This window comes from Arvicanthis niloticus, chromosome 25 (assembly GCF_011762505.2).
Source record: "Arvicanthis niloticus isolate mArvNil1 chromosome 25, mArvNil1.pat.X, whole genome shotgun sequence".
NCBI lineage: Eukaryota > Metazoa > Chordata > Mammalia > Rodentia > Muridae > Arvicanthis > Arvicanthis niloticus.
The window spans coordinates 35,408,579-35,425,131 of record NC_133433.1 but is presented as its reverse complement, the minus strand read 5'-3'; the positions used below and the strand labels follow the sequence as shown (position 1 = coordinate 35,425,131).

At 41.0% G+C, this 16,553-nt stretch overlaps 1 protein-coding gene across 17 annotated transcripts in view; it reads left to right on the top strand.

Annotated features, from left to right (window-relative positions):
• Cspp1 (centrosome and spindle pole associated protein 1) overlaps positions 1-16,553 on the top strand; it is an 86,075-nt gene that overhangs the window by 179 nt on the left and 69,343 nt on the right. For 10 of the 17 annotated variants that reach the window (XR_013107353.1, XM_076924386.1, XM_076924376.1 and 7 more), the window contains exons 1-3: positions 1,878-1,989; positions 6,907-7,015; positions 9,706-9,805. Coding sequence is in view for 16 of the 17 variants with exons in the window: in XM_076924386.1 (XP_076780501.1) it covers positions 6,917-7,015; positions 9,706-9,805 (199 nt within the window). In the remaining variant the exon portion in view is untranslated. Of the gene's footprint in view, positions 1-72; positions 191-1,840; positions 1,990-6,906; positions 7,016-7,037; positions 7,125-8,287; positions 8,422-9,705; positions 9,806-16,553 lie in introns of those variants that run through there. The other 7 variants (XM_076924380.1, XM_076924375.1, XM_076924379.1 and 4 more) reach the window with 6 other exon arrangements.

Sequence of the window (16,553 nt, the reverse complement as noted above, 5' to 3'; positions counted from 1 at the left end):
CAGCCTTTGGCGCCGGAAGGCGGGCGTGTTGACCTGCCAGGAAGGGGTCGGCCGTCTGCGCGCGTACTGCGCAGACTCCGGTTCCGCCATGTTGTGTGTAGGAGGAAACTTGGGTTTGTGGCAGTGAGTGTAGGTGCTTCAAACGAAATAAATTGTTTGGAATACTAAATGTCTCTAGAGAAACAGAGGTGTAAGTATCTCCAGATTATTGCTTTTGGAGAGGGAAGATCACGTAACAAGACTCTTAAGCTAGTTCGGGGAGTGTAAAAGCCTTTCGGATTTGTGGTTGGCGTTTCGCTTTTGTGTTTTCGCTACTGTTGCGAGGTGGCAAGCAAAACCCACCGGTTGTTTAAGATTAACTTTCTGACGAGTTTATAGGGTAACATTTTATACAAGTGTTAGGAGCTGTGAATGCGGTAGGCCCAACTTTTTAAAAAAAGGGTTGTCTCAGTGCAGAATTAATCTCAGCAATTGTGCCTTCCAGTAGTTAATGTGAAATTTGTTTCAGTCGTATTTTTAGGTTTTCTTCCCTCACATTCTCATCCCCAAATGCCCATAAGACTGTAAGTTGAAGGCATGCATGAAGTTTGTGTTTAATTCTAATATATTTAATTTTTTTTCGTAACACGGTTCTTACAGACGTCTCCAGCTTCATCATCTTCTTTTAGCTCTCCCGGCCCAGCTTTTCATTCTATTAGAACTTTTTTTTCTTGGCTTAGTGATATATTAGTTGTTTAGCATTGCTTGAAATGCACTTTGACGTTTCTGCTTTAGAACACACAGTATTTAAAAAACACAGCTCAGAGATTCCTCTCACGAACTCTTTGACAGTAACTGCTCCTTCCACAGGGTCTTGAAGGCTCTGTAGCTGCTTCACATGGACGTTTTGTTTTTAACCTGTAAGCTTTGTGTTGTATTTTTTTTTCCCCCGTGATGGGGTTTTGTTGTTCTGGAACTCGCAATGTAGTCCAAGCTGGCCTCAAACTCAGGAGATCCGCTTGCCTCTTGAGTGCTGGGATTAAACGCGTGCACCACCACTGCCCGGTTGTATTCTCTTCTAATGAAGGTGTTTAGCAGACACATTAGCTAAAAACAAAAGAATTGTTAACTCTTCACCACAGCTGTTGGTTTTGATTTTGGATTCAGAAGTTGGAAGACATTGGAGCGTGGTGACACCTTCCTCTAACCCAGCAAATGAGAAGTTGGGCTAGAAGGATGAGTTACAGGAAAGCCTTCCAAAAATAGCAATTTGAGGTTAGCCTGGGCTACAGGAGACCCTATCTCAAAAAGTCAAGGAGCTGGGGCAAGCAAAACAGAGCAAGGACCAAACAAACAAGGACATTGCTACATTCTTGTAATTCCAGTACTTGGGAGGCGGAGAATAGAGAATCAAGAGCTCATATCCCGCTTTCTCCCTCGACTATTTGAGTCCTTGTGTCAAAATAACGAAACCAAAAATAAACTAGAACCTTCTTACAGTATAACTTTGGGCACACTAGGGACATTAGTATCTTTAGTTCTGAGAACTTTTAGGTCTTTCTGAGAAGCTTTTCCAGTGGTAGCAATACACAGCCACTCGGAACATACAGATGATAACATGTTGAAATGGTAATGAAAACCCAGGACAGAGTTAACTAGACAGCTGGTACCGGTATTCCTCCTCTCACAGCTACACTAGGTGACTGGAGACCGCCCTGGGCTTGGACGGCTGGGATACATTTAGCCTGGCAATGGCCACATTACAGGAATCTCGGGGCGCAGTAGCGGGTGCGCCGTGTGTCCTCCGGGGCTGCAGGGGGCGCCGTCATCCTCGCGGCCTCCGCTGCCAGCCCGCGGGGGCGGGGCCGCGCCTGGCCGTTGGTGGAGGGCGGGCGGGGGGCTGGGTCTGGGAGGCGGAGCCCTGAGCGGGCGACCGGTTGTTTGGTCCGCGCCGGGGTCGCCGGAGCCTCGGACTGTAGAGCCCACTGGAAGCGTGGCTACTCGCCGGTAGTAAGTCCATGGGTGGCGGGTGTGGAAAGCTGCGCGAAGAGTCGGCGCCTGGGCGCTGGAGGCCGGGCCCAGGTCGTTGTGTCCGGCCGGGGGTTCGAGCCTGCCGGGCGGAGCCGGGAAGCTCCGGGGTGCCGTGGGGGCAGGGTTTGAGGCGCGGGTCGCGAGGCGGTGGCCCGGCTTAGTCCCAGGTTCTGGTCTCGAGGCCGCCGGGCTGGGGGCGGTGCCCTGCACACGCGCTGCAGACTCCCGGGCGGCCTCTGGGCCGGCTGGTTGCCGGACAACGCGTTGACGCTTTTCAGAGGCATCTGCCACCCGCTGTGTCCCTGGAGACCTTAGTAGCTCTCCAGCGCCTTATCTTCTGCTGGTGCTTCCCGGCTGCTAAGCCTCATAGAGTGCTTGCACCTGGGTGGTTGGTTAATGTTTTACACTTTGCAGATTAAACTTTATCTTCTTCATGTCCCTATAAGCTGCTTTTTTTTTTTTTTTTTTTTTTTCTCAGTGTGGCTGCTTGATGAGATAGAACCTTCTCTCTCTGCCTTGATTTTAGTATCTTTGTATGGAATTTGAATCTGGTTTGAAAGAAATACACATTATGTGTGTATGTTTGTATGTATGTATGTATGAGTGATATATGTGATGTGGGTATGTTAGTTCTCTCTCCTCCCACAGAATCCCGGCTGTCAAACTCGGTCATCAGGCATGGCTTCAATGTCTTTACGTTTTGAGCCATTTTCCCAGGCCCTGAATCAAGTTTTCATTAAATGTTAGCAGTGGGACTCATCTTCTGAGATGCAGCTGGCTCTGAAGATAATAGGATTAAGAGGCTAAAGTAGAAGTTTTGATAAGACCTAGATTTCAGTTTGTACAGTATAAGGTCCTAAAAGCAATCAATACAATTTTATAGTTGGGTGTGGTGGCACATGCTTTTAATCCCACCACTTTGTAGATAGAGGTAAGCAAATCTCTGAATTCTAGGCCAACCAGAGCTACATAATGAGACCCTGTCTCCAGTGCAAAAAAAAAAAAAAAAAAAGGCTTTATAGAAAGCCATTTATTCTAAGAAGCTGAGTTGAGTTTTATATGGAAGAATAGTTTGTCATGTTGATAAGCAAAAAAGAGCCCAAGGAAAGTAGGGAGACACTGTCCTCTGTGTGTGTGTGTGTGTGTGTGTATGCGCGCGCGTGTGCGCGTGTGCGCGTGCGTGCGTGCTCCTGCGCTACTGGAGAAAATTACCTGATAATATTATCATGGAAAATGTACATTTTAGAGAGTGTCTAGACAATACAGAATCCTATTTAGCTTTTTTTTCAGCAGATTTTGGATGGGGCAATTTAATCCTTAATTATAAACATTCTTAGTGTATCCTGTTTCTTGTTCTTGCCCATCAGTCCAGCCTCCATTTCCACTAAATAACTTGTACATAATTTTATGGTTGAAATGCTCTTATGTAAATTGTTGCACCTTTTAGGAATATAGAGAAAAGCAGCCATGATAGCTACAAGTGTTTTATTGTTTATGCCTTTGTGTCCTATTGATAGTAAAAAGTTATACAGAACATCAGCCTTGAAACTTGTTCAAGAGCAGCAGAGCCGCACCGTGCAGAGACAGGGCCTCCAGGTTGGAGTTACCAGTGTCATTTTAACCTCAGACTATAGTTAAGATTTATTAAGATGTCCAGTCATAGAATTTTTCCCAGTTCCTGATGTCAGAATTCTGTTCTCTTACAGCTGAAACTCCAGTCATATAATTCTTTCCCAGCACCCTCTTAGTAAGAAACTCAGGTTGCCATTGGTGTGTGTCCTTGATGCATCCATACATCAGTGCAGTCACTACTAGGAAAAAGGTCATTGGTTAATATATACTTTATTGTGGTTACTGTTACCTAAAGTGAATTTCAGAAGTTGTAATAATTGGTGCTAAGTTACTGTTAGGAGGGAATTCTTGACGTTTTTATCCACCTTCAGTTCTTCCTCTTTCATTCAAGTCAACATTGCTGAGCATTTACTTGTGGGTTATCCCTGCCTGTGTTCATTTACTTTGTGTCTGTCCTTGTATCTGATGGAGTATATTGAAGATTTAATGCTTTAAACTTGGGATCCTTCAGCTTGCCTCAGTCCTGAGTAGGGAGTAGCTGGGATGGCAAGTGTTTATCATTTATATCTGTTGAAAACACTTAACTCTTGCGTAAACATCTTTGATGTGGTTCAAATTTGATTCTTGAATTTTAACCATCTTTGGAAATTTCTGTTAGCATGTCTTACTAGCTTCAACTTAATGTTTGTGAGCTAAACTTTTTCAAACCAGACAGCTTTCTGGGATTTGTTTTTTTTTAGGGTTTTGTATCTCTAGGCCTTGTGTTAGTAATTAGTAGCTCCTTCTTGTCACATGTTTTGTTACTGAATTTGATAGGTTTTTAGAAGATTTTTTTTTTTTTTTTAAAGAAACTAGAAACATCCCAGTTTCTGTCCAGTATTGTGGTGCATACCATTAATCTCAGCACTCTGGCTGCAGAGATAGGTGGGTATCTTTGAGTGGAAGGCCAGCCTGATCTACATAGTGAATTTCAGGCTAGTCAAGACTACATAGTGAGATCCTTTCTTAAAAGCAAGAACAACAACAAAATTGGTTTTGGTGAAGAAAGTAATCTTTTCAGAGTTGTAAGTAATATACACTGTAGCACACGGGTCTCGTGTAGGTAACTGCAGCTGTTGTGTGGTCACGAGAGCAGCAGCTGTGTCTTACCCAGAATTCAGCAGCTCAGCAGGCTCTTCCCATCCTCCAGCTCCTAGATTGTCTCACCTCTTTTCCAAGATGCCCTTAGTCTTGGGTGTATGAACATAGATGTCCTTTTTGGGTTTACACACTCACAGTCATATATTCTCAGCACTGATCAGTTGTGGATATGTACAACAGTCCCCTGCAGAGAAAGAAGCATCTCTCACTAAAGTGCATAGCCACGCAGATCTGTGGGTATGAACGTACATATTTAGCAGGCAATTTGACAGCATGTCTGTTTAGCACAATAACCACAGTATGTTCCCTCCTAGGGCCTTTGACTTTCCTTAGCCATGGCCCCTTGACCAGCTTTACAATACTAGACATTGATTCACTCTGTTCAACAGGCCTCAGATCCAAGCAGAAAGTGGTTGGTCATCCTTTCATTAACAGTCATGTTACTAATAGCTATAGTGTGTATATCTTGCCTCTCAGGGTCTGGTGCTGGGTAGGACCGTTGATGGCCACCCTGCCCCTAGTGGTCTGCATAGCATCTTCTAAGCTATTTACAAGGTGGAACTTTTTAGAAAAAGGAGTTTGGATAGGAGGTTCCTTAAATGGGTAGGCTGTTGTGTTCTCACAGACATAAATTTTTAACTCAAAATCTCAATGCTAGACATGAGTATACACGTGAGTTCCTGCTCACGAAGGTTCTGGAGGTTTCTCAGAAACCACAGTCATTGTCTTTTTCCTTGGTTGCCAACCACTAGATGGTAACACTCCATTGCTGAGGACACTGTATGCTTGGCTTGTAGAACATAGAGAAACCAATCTTGAACTGACTAGGAAACTTACTCTCCTGTGTAGCTTATATATGATCCATTTATGTGAAACTTCCAACTTAGACAGTTAAAACAATAGATAAGACATGTTAGTTCTCTGAGTTCAGGGGAGGAGTGACTGTAGAGGGAAAAACTCCTGTGTGTTGTTGACCCTGTGGGTTCTTACCCTGTCAGGAGAGTTGGACAGAGACATAGTATCTCAGAACAAGGCTTGTTTTTATAGTTAAACACAAGGGAGACAGCCTGTGGGCAAACTCAAACTGATGCCAGGAAAAAGATACACAGCTTTTTAGCATCTGCAGGGTCCTGCACTTCAGTTCTCATCACATTAGAGATGGATTTAGGTTGCCCATGGGCTCTCCTGCTCATGACTTTTTGTTCTTCTTTGTTGTTTTTTTGGGGGGATTGGGAGAGCCCTACTGTGTATCCTTGGTTAACCTGGATCACTGTGTAGAACAGGCTGCCTGGTTGAACTTACAGAGATATGCTTGCCTCTGCCTCCAAGTGCTAAGATTCAAATGCTGGGTGAATACTACTACTCCCAGCCTTCATCATGATTGGTTTTTCCAGCAGGGTCTCATTACCATGTTAAGTCTATAGCCCGGTGTATGATTTTTACTATTTGAATAAGGCAAACATTATCCTATGCCTATTTTATGCACATATGTGCCCTTACTATCTGGTAAGTCCTTGTTTAGATCAAGCTCAGCTACTCAGTTTTAGGCTATCAAAAAAAGGTTATAATATTATTCTTTATTAATGTATTAACTATACATAGTACTGTTTTTCTTTTTTCTTTTTTCTTTTTTTTTTTTGTTGGTTTTTTTGAGACAGGGTTTCTCTGTGAAGCCTACCTGCCCTGGAACTAACACTGTAGACCAGGCTGGTCATGAACTCAGAGATCTGCTTGCTTCTGCCTCTGAGTGCTAGGATTAAAGAGGTGTGCACCACCACTGCCTTGCTCACAATTAATTTCAAATAGTTTTTAGAGAAAAGTATTGTAAAGATTTAAGCTTTTTATTTCCTTTTGTTCTTTGATTGTGTGACTGTGGATCGTGGAGGTGGCTGCTGACCTCATTTGTTACCTTAGTTATCATATGATTGTGTAGAATGTCTCACTGTGAAGTTTCCATATGTTCGTATGCAGTGCTTTGATCACATTTCTTTTCTGTACTTTAACCTGCATTGTAGCCAGTTCTGGGAAGGTGAAGAGGAGGGACAGATAGTACTTATGTTCATGTTTGAATATGAAGTTTACAAGAGATTGAATACAAGTGTGGACTAAGACCCTGTCTTAATACTTAGCTAAACCCACTACAGTACAGTTGTGCTCACTGAAGGCTTTTTTTTTTTTCCCCAGAATCTACAAAATGGCAGATAGCTTGGATGAATTTATTGAAGAGCAAAAGGCGAAACTGGCCAAAGACAAAGCAGAATTGGAAAGTGACCCACCTTACATGGAGATGAAGGCAAGATTAGTAGCTGTCTTCCACCGTGTTTCATTAAGTTGGATTTAGTGGCGCACCCTTTAGTCCCAGCATTTGGGAGGCAGAGGCCTTCGGATTGCTGTAGTTTGAGGTCAGCCTAATCTATATAGCAAGAATTCTAGGCTAGTCAGAGCTGCACAGTGACACCCTGCCTCAAAAGCAAATAAACAAACAAAACCAGCCCCCCCCCCGCCCTGAAACCCAACCAACAATGAAAAAAAACCCAACTGAACATGTTTTGTTGAGACTGTTTCTGAGGATTATAGCAGTTTGGGTTTTGTTTCATACTTGAGTTTGATTGGGACACAATTGTTCTGCTTCTGAGAGACTGACTGTAGGTGTCAGGTGAGTGATTTTGAATGTATTTTTTTGGTGGGATTTTATATCTCACAATATTCTGTCAGCGTTCTAATGCTTGATTATGTGTTTAACAAGCTGAATAGAAGACAATGGTTAAACCTCAGATTTTTATATGAAAAATAGTATTAAATGAATAATAAATGTTTTGAAATACATATTAGTAAATTTACTAGGGGAATTTATTCTGTACTATTTGCTTTTTAAAGAACAGGTATGTTATCATAGTTGCTTCTGAAAAGCAGTGTCTGGAATGTTTTCTTAAATTGTTTTTATTTCAACATAAGAGTTGTTCTCTTTAGCAGATACTGAGATTGTGCTAGGAGCCACGCTTGGCTCTGGGAATGCTGTACTAATGCAGACAGATGCCATCTCTCACCGGCCCAGTGTGTGTTAACAAGCCAGTCTGTGCCATAGGTTGTCTTGTCATGAGCTTATCCGTATAACATGGCTTGCCGTAAGTCACTTCTGACTTACCATTGTCTGATTTACCATTGTGTTGGTTTAGCATCTGTCCCAAACAGACAACCAAATTAAGATGATAATCATGACATTCTAATTACATTTTATTATGTAAGTTAACATATGATAGTACTCAGGGGTGGGGGACAGCTTTAAAAGGTAGTATTTCAGTGCAGTATTTAAAGTAGGTGTCTCTTACTATAATTTTCCATGCAAGTAAACTGAGGCATTGGAAAGCTGAATAATGAGATTGAGTGCCCAGTTGGTAGAATAGGCTTTGATTCCTGACATTGATTAAGTGCTTGTCCTTTTAAGCACTGGCCATGGTTGTCTTCCGTCCAAACAGTCTGCTTTGTAAAAGGAGTTAAAGCAAGAGCTTTGTGTGTAGTATCTTCTCTAGTCAAGGACATCTTTATGAAATAGGGCTGTTTTGTTTTTTGTTTTGTTCCGGAGATCAAGAAAATGAGGCCAAAGGAGTTAAATGATTTGTTCAAGTAGACACAAGGATGGATTTAAATTGCTTTCCTTATCTGGTGGCAGGGCATGCTCACAGTTAATTGATAAGGAAGGTGAGTGTGCATGTTTGAGCATATTACTGTACAGCTTTATTAAATCTTTACCAGTTCAAGAGACTCTGCTTGTTGAGGTCTTGTGGTCCCCGTGACCCCCAGCATCTCTGGGTCTTTTGTTCTTGCTTTATCTTGTCTTTATAGCCTCTCCCTATAAGTTTGTGTGTGTCTGAGTGTTGTATATGTTCATATGGGTGTGTCCACACATGCATGTGGTTTGAGTGTGTATGGAAGGAAGACTGATGTCCACATTAGATGTCTTCTTTGATTGCTGCTATCTTCTTTTTGAGATAGAGGCCTTTCACTCAACCTGGAGTTTCTTTAATTTGCTGTGCTGTCTAGCTGATGAACTTCAAGATCTGTCTGTCTGTCTCTGATCCCTCAGAGCTTGGGTTACAGACATACGATTCTGGGCCTGGCTTTTACGTGGGTGTTGGGAATATAGACTCGGGTCCTCAGACTTGCACAGAGGGCACATCACTCACTGAGCCATTTCCTCCTTCCCACGCCTTACATGTCATGCGGATGTAAATACTACATGTAAGCACAACATTCCATTTCCTCCTTCCCACGCCTTACATATCATGCGTGTGTAAATACTACATGTAAATACTACATGTAAATGCTACATGTAAGCACAACATTCCATTTCCTTTTTCCCACGCCTTAGATGTCATGCGTATGTAAATACTACATGTAAGCACAACATTCCATTTCTTCCTTCCCACTCCTTACATATCATGCGTGTGTAAATACTACATGTAAATACTACATGTAAATGCTACATGTAAGCACAACATTCCATTTCCTCCTTCCCACTCCTTACATATCATGCATGTGTAAATACTACATGTAAATAGTACATGTAAATACTGCATGTAAGCACAACATTCCATTTCCTCCTTCCCACGCCTTACATGTCATGCGTATGTAAATACTGCATGTAAGCACAACATTACAAACTAAGAACCACATTTGTTTTGTATCTCCATGCCCTCCCCCGCAACCCCTGGCCCAATAGCAGAAGCTTCTCAATTTTCTTTTTCAGTCTTAGTTTCTAGAGTTTGGCCCACTGCACTTAATAGAGACTCATTTTTAAGAGGATGAGTTAGGTATCAGAACAGTTGTTACAGTATGTAAGTAATTTTGGTTAATTTCTCAAACTTTACACTTCAATCTCTGTGCTGTGTAATTTTTTCTAAGTTATTTAGTATGTCAAATAAGTTGAATTGTACATTTTGTGGAATTCTCCCCTTTGATTTGTAAATATCATGTCTCTTCCAGGGAAAGGCATCAGAGAAACTCTCTGAAAACAGTAAAATATTAATCTCCATGGCTAAGGAGAACATACCACCAAACAGCCAACAGCCCAAGGGATCCTTAGGTATGGTACTATATGTGTGGAACTAATTTTAAGATATCCTTTCTCTGCAGGTCATTGTGAAAGAGGTTGTTTCTTCAGGAAAAAAAAATGTCTTTGGAACTTTATTTTGGAATCTCACATATGGCAATGCAGACTTCATATGAAATGTAACTCAGAGAACTTTACCTATTTCATTGATGTTGCCTAATTGTAATTGGTGGAAATGTTAGAAACTGTGTGTAACGTAACTAAAAATTAGTAATAAAAAGTTGGAGTGTGTTTATGTATGTGTATACATGAGAGAGCCTGTATTGTTTCAAATTCAAGATGGACCCTGTCTCGAAAAAAGCAAAAAAAAAAAAAATCCAAGATGGCCCAGCTGGTCAAGATGCGTGCCACCCAGCCTCAGGGCCTGAGTTTGTCCCCAGGCCCACATGGTGGTGTGCACGGACATGTACAGTAAATTTGTTCACTAACACAGCTCAAGGAAATATAAAGTATATGAAAAGTTATTTTGTTAGGGACCATTTTTTGTGTGTATGTGTATGCACATGTGCATGTGTGCATATATGTGTAGTGGCCAGAGGCCATCCTTGGATTGTAGTTCCTCAGAGAAGGTCTACTTTTTGAGACAGGTTCATTCACTGGAAACTGAGTTTGCCAGTTAGACCAGTTGCCAGCCATCCTCCAGAATGGGTTCTACCTGTTTCTTCTTGGATTCCAAGCATGTACCACCACAGCCAGTTGAGTTTTTTACATAGATGCTGGAGATTGAACTCAGGGCCTCTTTCTTTCATGGCAAGCGCTTTTACCTATTAAGCTAGCTCCCTAACCCAAGGACTGTCCTCTTGTTGATGACCATATTGGAACTATAAAGTTTAATATTGCAGCCATACTGATTTTTTAAAATTATGTCTTAGTATCAAGTATTTGGAAACCTTTTTTAAAAGTACATATTAGCTTGTTGATACATTTTTTAAAACACATAATATTGTCAATATATACCTTGTGTGATTCACTGGTGACTGCAACATTTTCACAAAAAGTAAGTCATGTAATGGATCCTTTTGAATCTGTCATTGGTTTCACAGGACTACTTCATGATCACAGGTATATTCTTTGTTACTTCTTTGCTTTTACTATGTCACTGGATAGGAAGGGAGGCTAGCTGAGAGACAGAAGAGTTAATGGGCTTTGTCCGTCTTTATTAGAACAAACAACTCAAAGTGATTGCCCTCCTGTCAGGATCAGATATAAAGGTAACTCATTTTTGATTCTTGCAAATTATTAGCTAATACGTAACTTTAGGGAAATGAGATGTTGTTATCTTTTAGTAAAATTTCTTAATCTTTAAACTCATTGGTTTCTTTAACTATAAAATAAGTTGGATAATACTAGGGGTTGGAGAGGTGGTACAGCAGTTAAGAGCACTGGCTGCTCTTAGAGAGGTCGTGGGTTCAATTCCCGGTACCCATACAGCACCTTACAACTGCCTGTCTGTAATTTGTTTTAGGGGATCTGAAAACCTTTTCTGACATCCACAGGGACCAGGCACACATGTGGTGAACAGACATACATGTAGGCAAAATATTCATATAACAAAAATAGAGATGTGAAAATAAAGTTAGTTAGATTATTGTTTTCATTTGAAATTTGTATGAATTAAAGTTAATTCTAAGGACTAATTTAAAAATTTAATAGTAGACTCTTTTAGACACTAAGTTATTAAGTTTAGGCAAAATCACTGAAATTCTGGGATTACAGTTTGGCTTTGGGTTGCCATGCCTTTGTGATATGGCATGTTTATTTTAAGGTTATTTCCTTATAGTGTGGACATTTGTCTTCCAGGGTTGCTGTGAGCAATAATTTAAGTATGTATGAAGAGACAGTTGACATGTAGTTAGGCCAGAAATAATAATGCTCCCTCAGTTTGATGCCTTCTGCAAGGGAGTTAGTTACTTTGTGACCCATATGTGTGAATGATAGTCTAAAGGTTAATATGCAACAACCTTTGGCCTTGAGTTCTGACCTAGGCTTTTCTTTTGTTCATGAATTCTGCAGATAAACGTATCTACTCATCGGACCTCCTACCCGCCCCCCCCCCCCCCCCCCCCCGCCTTTAAAAATACAAACAGTATAAATCTTATTTGAAAATCTGTACTTAGATCCCATTTTCTGCTGAATCTTATCTCTACCCCAATTTCTTTATGAACATCTTTACTTCCTACTAGATGCTTCTGTGTGGATATCATGGGCTTTCAAGTTTTCTGGTTCTTGCCATCTTAGCAAGCTGCTTCCTCATTCTCTACTCTTTTTTTTTTTTTTATTGATTGTCAAATCAGATAACTAGGGAGGTCCAGTTGATTTTAATAGAATTCCTAATGTCAACCAAGTTCATGTTTCTCTAATCCCTCTGATATTCTTATCTGCAAGCTTCCATTCACTGAGATTGTTTTGATAACCTAATGTTTTCTTTGTTTTTAAAAAGATTTATTTACTTATTTTATGTATATGAGTACAGTTGCTGTCTTTGGACACACCAGAAGAGGGCATCAGATCCCATTGCAGATGGTTGTGAGCCACCATGTGGTTGCTGGGAATTGAGCCTGAGTCTTCTGGAAGAGCAGCCAGTGCTCTTAACCATTGAGCCATCTCTTCAGTCCTGTGCAATCCTTTTATGTCTCTGCATGCTTTTTGATACCTTTTCAAGAAATTAATCTGATATATTAGTCTATATTTCCTTCAAATAGCTTCTTATCTCCTTGTCTAATTTTAGCTGGATTGCTGTGGCCACTTCTGCTATGCATTGTATTTCTGCTAGATGGCACAGTGCTTGGCATTTGTTTGTTGGAAAAGATATTTTAAATGAATGAATGTTCTTATTCCAAAAATAAAGTTAGTTTTCTTGGGAATATAGAGTTTAATTTCCATGGGACCTCTTAAATAACTATATTTGAAGCACATTGACTATAAATAATGCTATACAATTTTGTCTTAGTTAGGGTTACTATTGCTTTTATGAAACACAGTGATCAATGTGGGGAGGAGTGGGTTTATTTGCCTTACAGGTCCTGAATCGCAGTCCATTGAGGGAAGCCATGGTAGGAACTCAAACAGATTGGAACATGGAGGCAGGGGCTGATGCAGAGGCTGTGGACGAGTGCTGCTAACTGGCCTGCTCAGCCTCCTGTCTTGTAGAACTCGGAATCACCAGCCCAGAGCTGGACCCACCCACAATGGGCTGTACCCTTCCCCATTAATTAAAAAAATGCTCTGGGCTGCAGAGATGGCCCAGCAGTTAAAAGTACTGACTGCGGGGCAGCCTTCCAGAGAACCCAGGTTCAATTCCCAGCAACCACATGCCAGTTCACATCTGTCTCTCTAACTTTGAAGATCTGACACTCTCACAAAGACATACACTCAGGCAAAACACTAATACGGATAAAATAAATTATTTTTACAAAAGGAAAAGAGAATGATCTCCAGGCTTGCTTAATGTCTGATCTTTTAAAGGCTTTTTTTTTTTTTTTGAGACAGGGTTTCTCTCTATAGCCCTGGCTGTCCTGGAACCCAGTCTATAGACCAGGCTGGCCTCAAACTCAGAAATCTGCCTGCCTCTGCCTTCCAAGTGCCGGGACTAAAGGCGTGCGCCACCACAGCCCTGCAGGCATTTTTTTTTTTTTTTAAATTGATGTTTCTTTCTCTCAGATGAGTTTAAGTTGTGTCAAGTTGACATAAAACTAGCCAGCACAAATTTATTTTATAGCTTCCAACTTGAGTCCTTGTATTATTAAAATTAGACTAAATTATGGGGCTGAGGAGATGGTTCTGTGGGTACAGAACTTGCCATACAAGTGTGAGGACCTGATTTGGGACTCAAAAAACCCAGGTGAAGTTGGCATGGTAGCTCACTCACATCTGTGATGTCGGGTTCCTAGGGTGACATAGGAGGCTGGGACAGGATGCTTGGAAGCTTGCTGGATACCAGTTTTCTCTTTGTGGTGGTGTACAGTGAAGAGAACCTGTCTCAAACAGTGCCTCATCTGTATAGAGTGATCTTAAATTCTCATCAAGTACAGGTCAATTTGGAAATGATGGATCAACTTAAAAGTCTGACATCATATTTAAATATAGTAGTAATAATCAGTAATACATAAACCACAAATACTCATTTTTACCAATGAAAACTATTGATGGCTTAAAGTGTAAATAAATACCAAGTAACACTACATTTTAAGGTTTTTAAAAATTCACTTCTCTATGGTAATGATGTTAAACCTAGATAATATTAACTTCTGTTTTACATCCATAAAAGGATTTAAGGTGGTATTATAATGTCTTTTGAAACCAACAACCTAGATTTGAACTAGACAAACTTCAGTGTTCAGGATGCAAATTTGCCACAAGAGTATCAATCCTCCATAAGGTCTGAGGATGTAGTTCACTGACAGAGCTCTTGTCACACATTCACAGAGGCCTAAGTTCCATTCCTAATATTCTCTCTCTCCCTGTCCCTCTTCTCCCTCTCTCCCCCTCTCCCTCCCACCTCTCCCTCCCCTTTCCTTTCCTTTCTTCTCTCCCTCCGTCCGACTCTCTTTCCCTCCCCCTTTTCTTCTCCCCTTCCCTCGCATTCACAAAGCCAAAAAGAAGAGCCAAGCAGGTGCGGTGGTGTATACCGTCTTGGGAGGTAGAGGCAGGAGGTTGGCAAGTTTTACCTGATATTGGATACCAGGTTTAGGTTCCGAAAATCCAAGACTGCGTTCATTTCTTCCCAGCTGACTGTATTTTCTGGGAAAACTACTGCCTTCTAGCATGTGATAATTCTTGAAAGTGATTTCGACAACTCAGAAGTAAAACTAACTTTATTTGCAGGTAGCTTGATTTTCTTTCTTTCTTTCTTTTCTTTTTTTTTTCTTTTCTTTTTTTTTTGTGTGTGTGTGTGTGTGTAGAAAATTTTGAGGAATCCTCAGGCATTGCTAGGACAATAAATGCATTTGTCAAATTTAGAGGCTATAAGACAAAAAGTACAAAAAGGAATTGTATTTCAGTAATGATCTGAAATATCAAGTAAATGATCTTACTCAGAAAACCATCAAACAGCAAAATATTTAAGATTTACACAAAAGAAACTATATCTCATGGCTTACTGAAATTAAATATTCTTATAGTAAGTAGAAAGCCATGGACTTAGCTGGAGCAGAGAAAAGATGTACATAATTTATTGGAAAGTACATAATGAGAAGGCAAAACAATATTCAAATTATTAAAAAATTTTTTTTTTTGAGATAGAGTTTCAAGTATTTAAGACTGCCCTCGAGCTTTTGACCTGTCTGCCTTTACCTGTGAAATGCTGGGATTATAGGCATATATCACCATGGCTCAATTTTGATGATTTCTTTTGTTTTTATAAGGAAGAAAACATTTTAATTCTTATTGTTTCAGTTTTAAATTTGAGTGTAATAGTTACTAAATAGTTACTAGTTTTCCTTTTGTTTTGATTTTGGAACCAGTATTTCACTCTGTAGCCCAGGCTAGTGTGGAACTCATTGAGTCTCTGTAGCCCAGGCTAGTGTGGAACTCATTGAGTCTCTGTAGCCTAGGCTAGTGTAGAACTTACTGAGTCTCTGTAGCTCATTGAGTAACCTAAAATGGTTTCAAACTAGTGACGTTTTTGAAAATTCTGGGACTTCTTTTTTTAAACAAACACAGTGATATTATAAAAATGTGTAGGTATGTGTGGCTGTTTCTGGACTGCCTGCAGCAGCTGGCTCTGACTTGCCTCATGCTCTAGCAGAAGCCTGGTTCTGTCTGCTGTAGATACTGTCTGTGAGTGTGTGACATTTGGAATTCTGAGGACTTCCCAGAGGATATATAAATGCTAGGGCCATAAGAGGTAGTGTTGATGGTCGCTGGCCATTTAGGGTGGTTGGTTGCTGGTTGTTAATAGCCATGGTCAAAGAAGAAACAAAAGTAGAGAGATTAAACTTGGGATCTCTCCCCTCTGTTCTTCTCTTTCTCTTATTTAGTATTAGGAGTTGAAATGGGAGTGGGGATGAGGGGTGGGAAAAAGAAGATCCCACAGAGTAGGGAAGACCAGCTGCATCACATGCAGTCCTGCTGCTGCTTCTGGAGCACTAGGGTTAGAGAGTGAGCCACCACACCTGAGGAGCTTCACTCTGAGTTTTGTTATTTGGGGTCATAACTGTGAGCTTTCATATAATCCTTATGGTCTTTGGACTCACGGAGGCTGACACAGAGCCCTCCCCTTGTAGTTATTATTCTGGGGGTTACTACCCACCTTGTTGTCTTTAAATATCAACTAGGGTTTTTACTCCACCTCAGACCATATTGTTCTCAGATGAAAGACACAGAAACCTTTAGATTTATAAAAGCTTAAAAGCTCTACAACTGGGCAGGTATTAGTCCTCTATGCTATTTTGTCTGCTTCCTGGTGGTGATCCCTGAGATATCCTTGTCATCTTCTGACTGGGCTGCTCCTACTCCACCACACCAGCCCTCATGGTTTTGTGCTCATGATCCATGCTACCCTATGGCTACCTCCTTCCTTCTTCCCTTCTTCTCTCTCCTTCATGGTCCCTACCTCAGACCACAAGCCCGGGAACCTTTGCTCTGCTCCTTCTCTTCTGCCCAGCCCAGGCTGTAGGCACCTTTATTAACATCATTTGATGTACATGAGGATCTCCTCATCTTGGGCAGCCAGATTTTGGGGACCATTATTTGGCATCTGAATATATAGCAGCAGCAGACC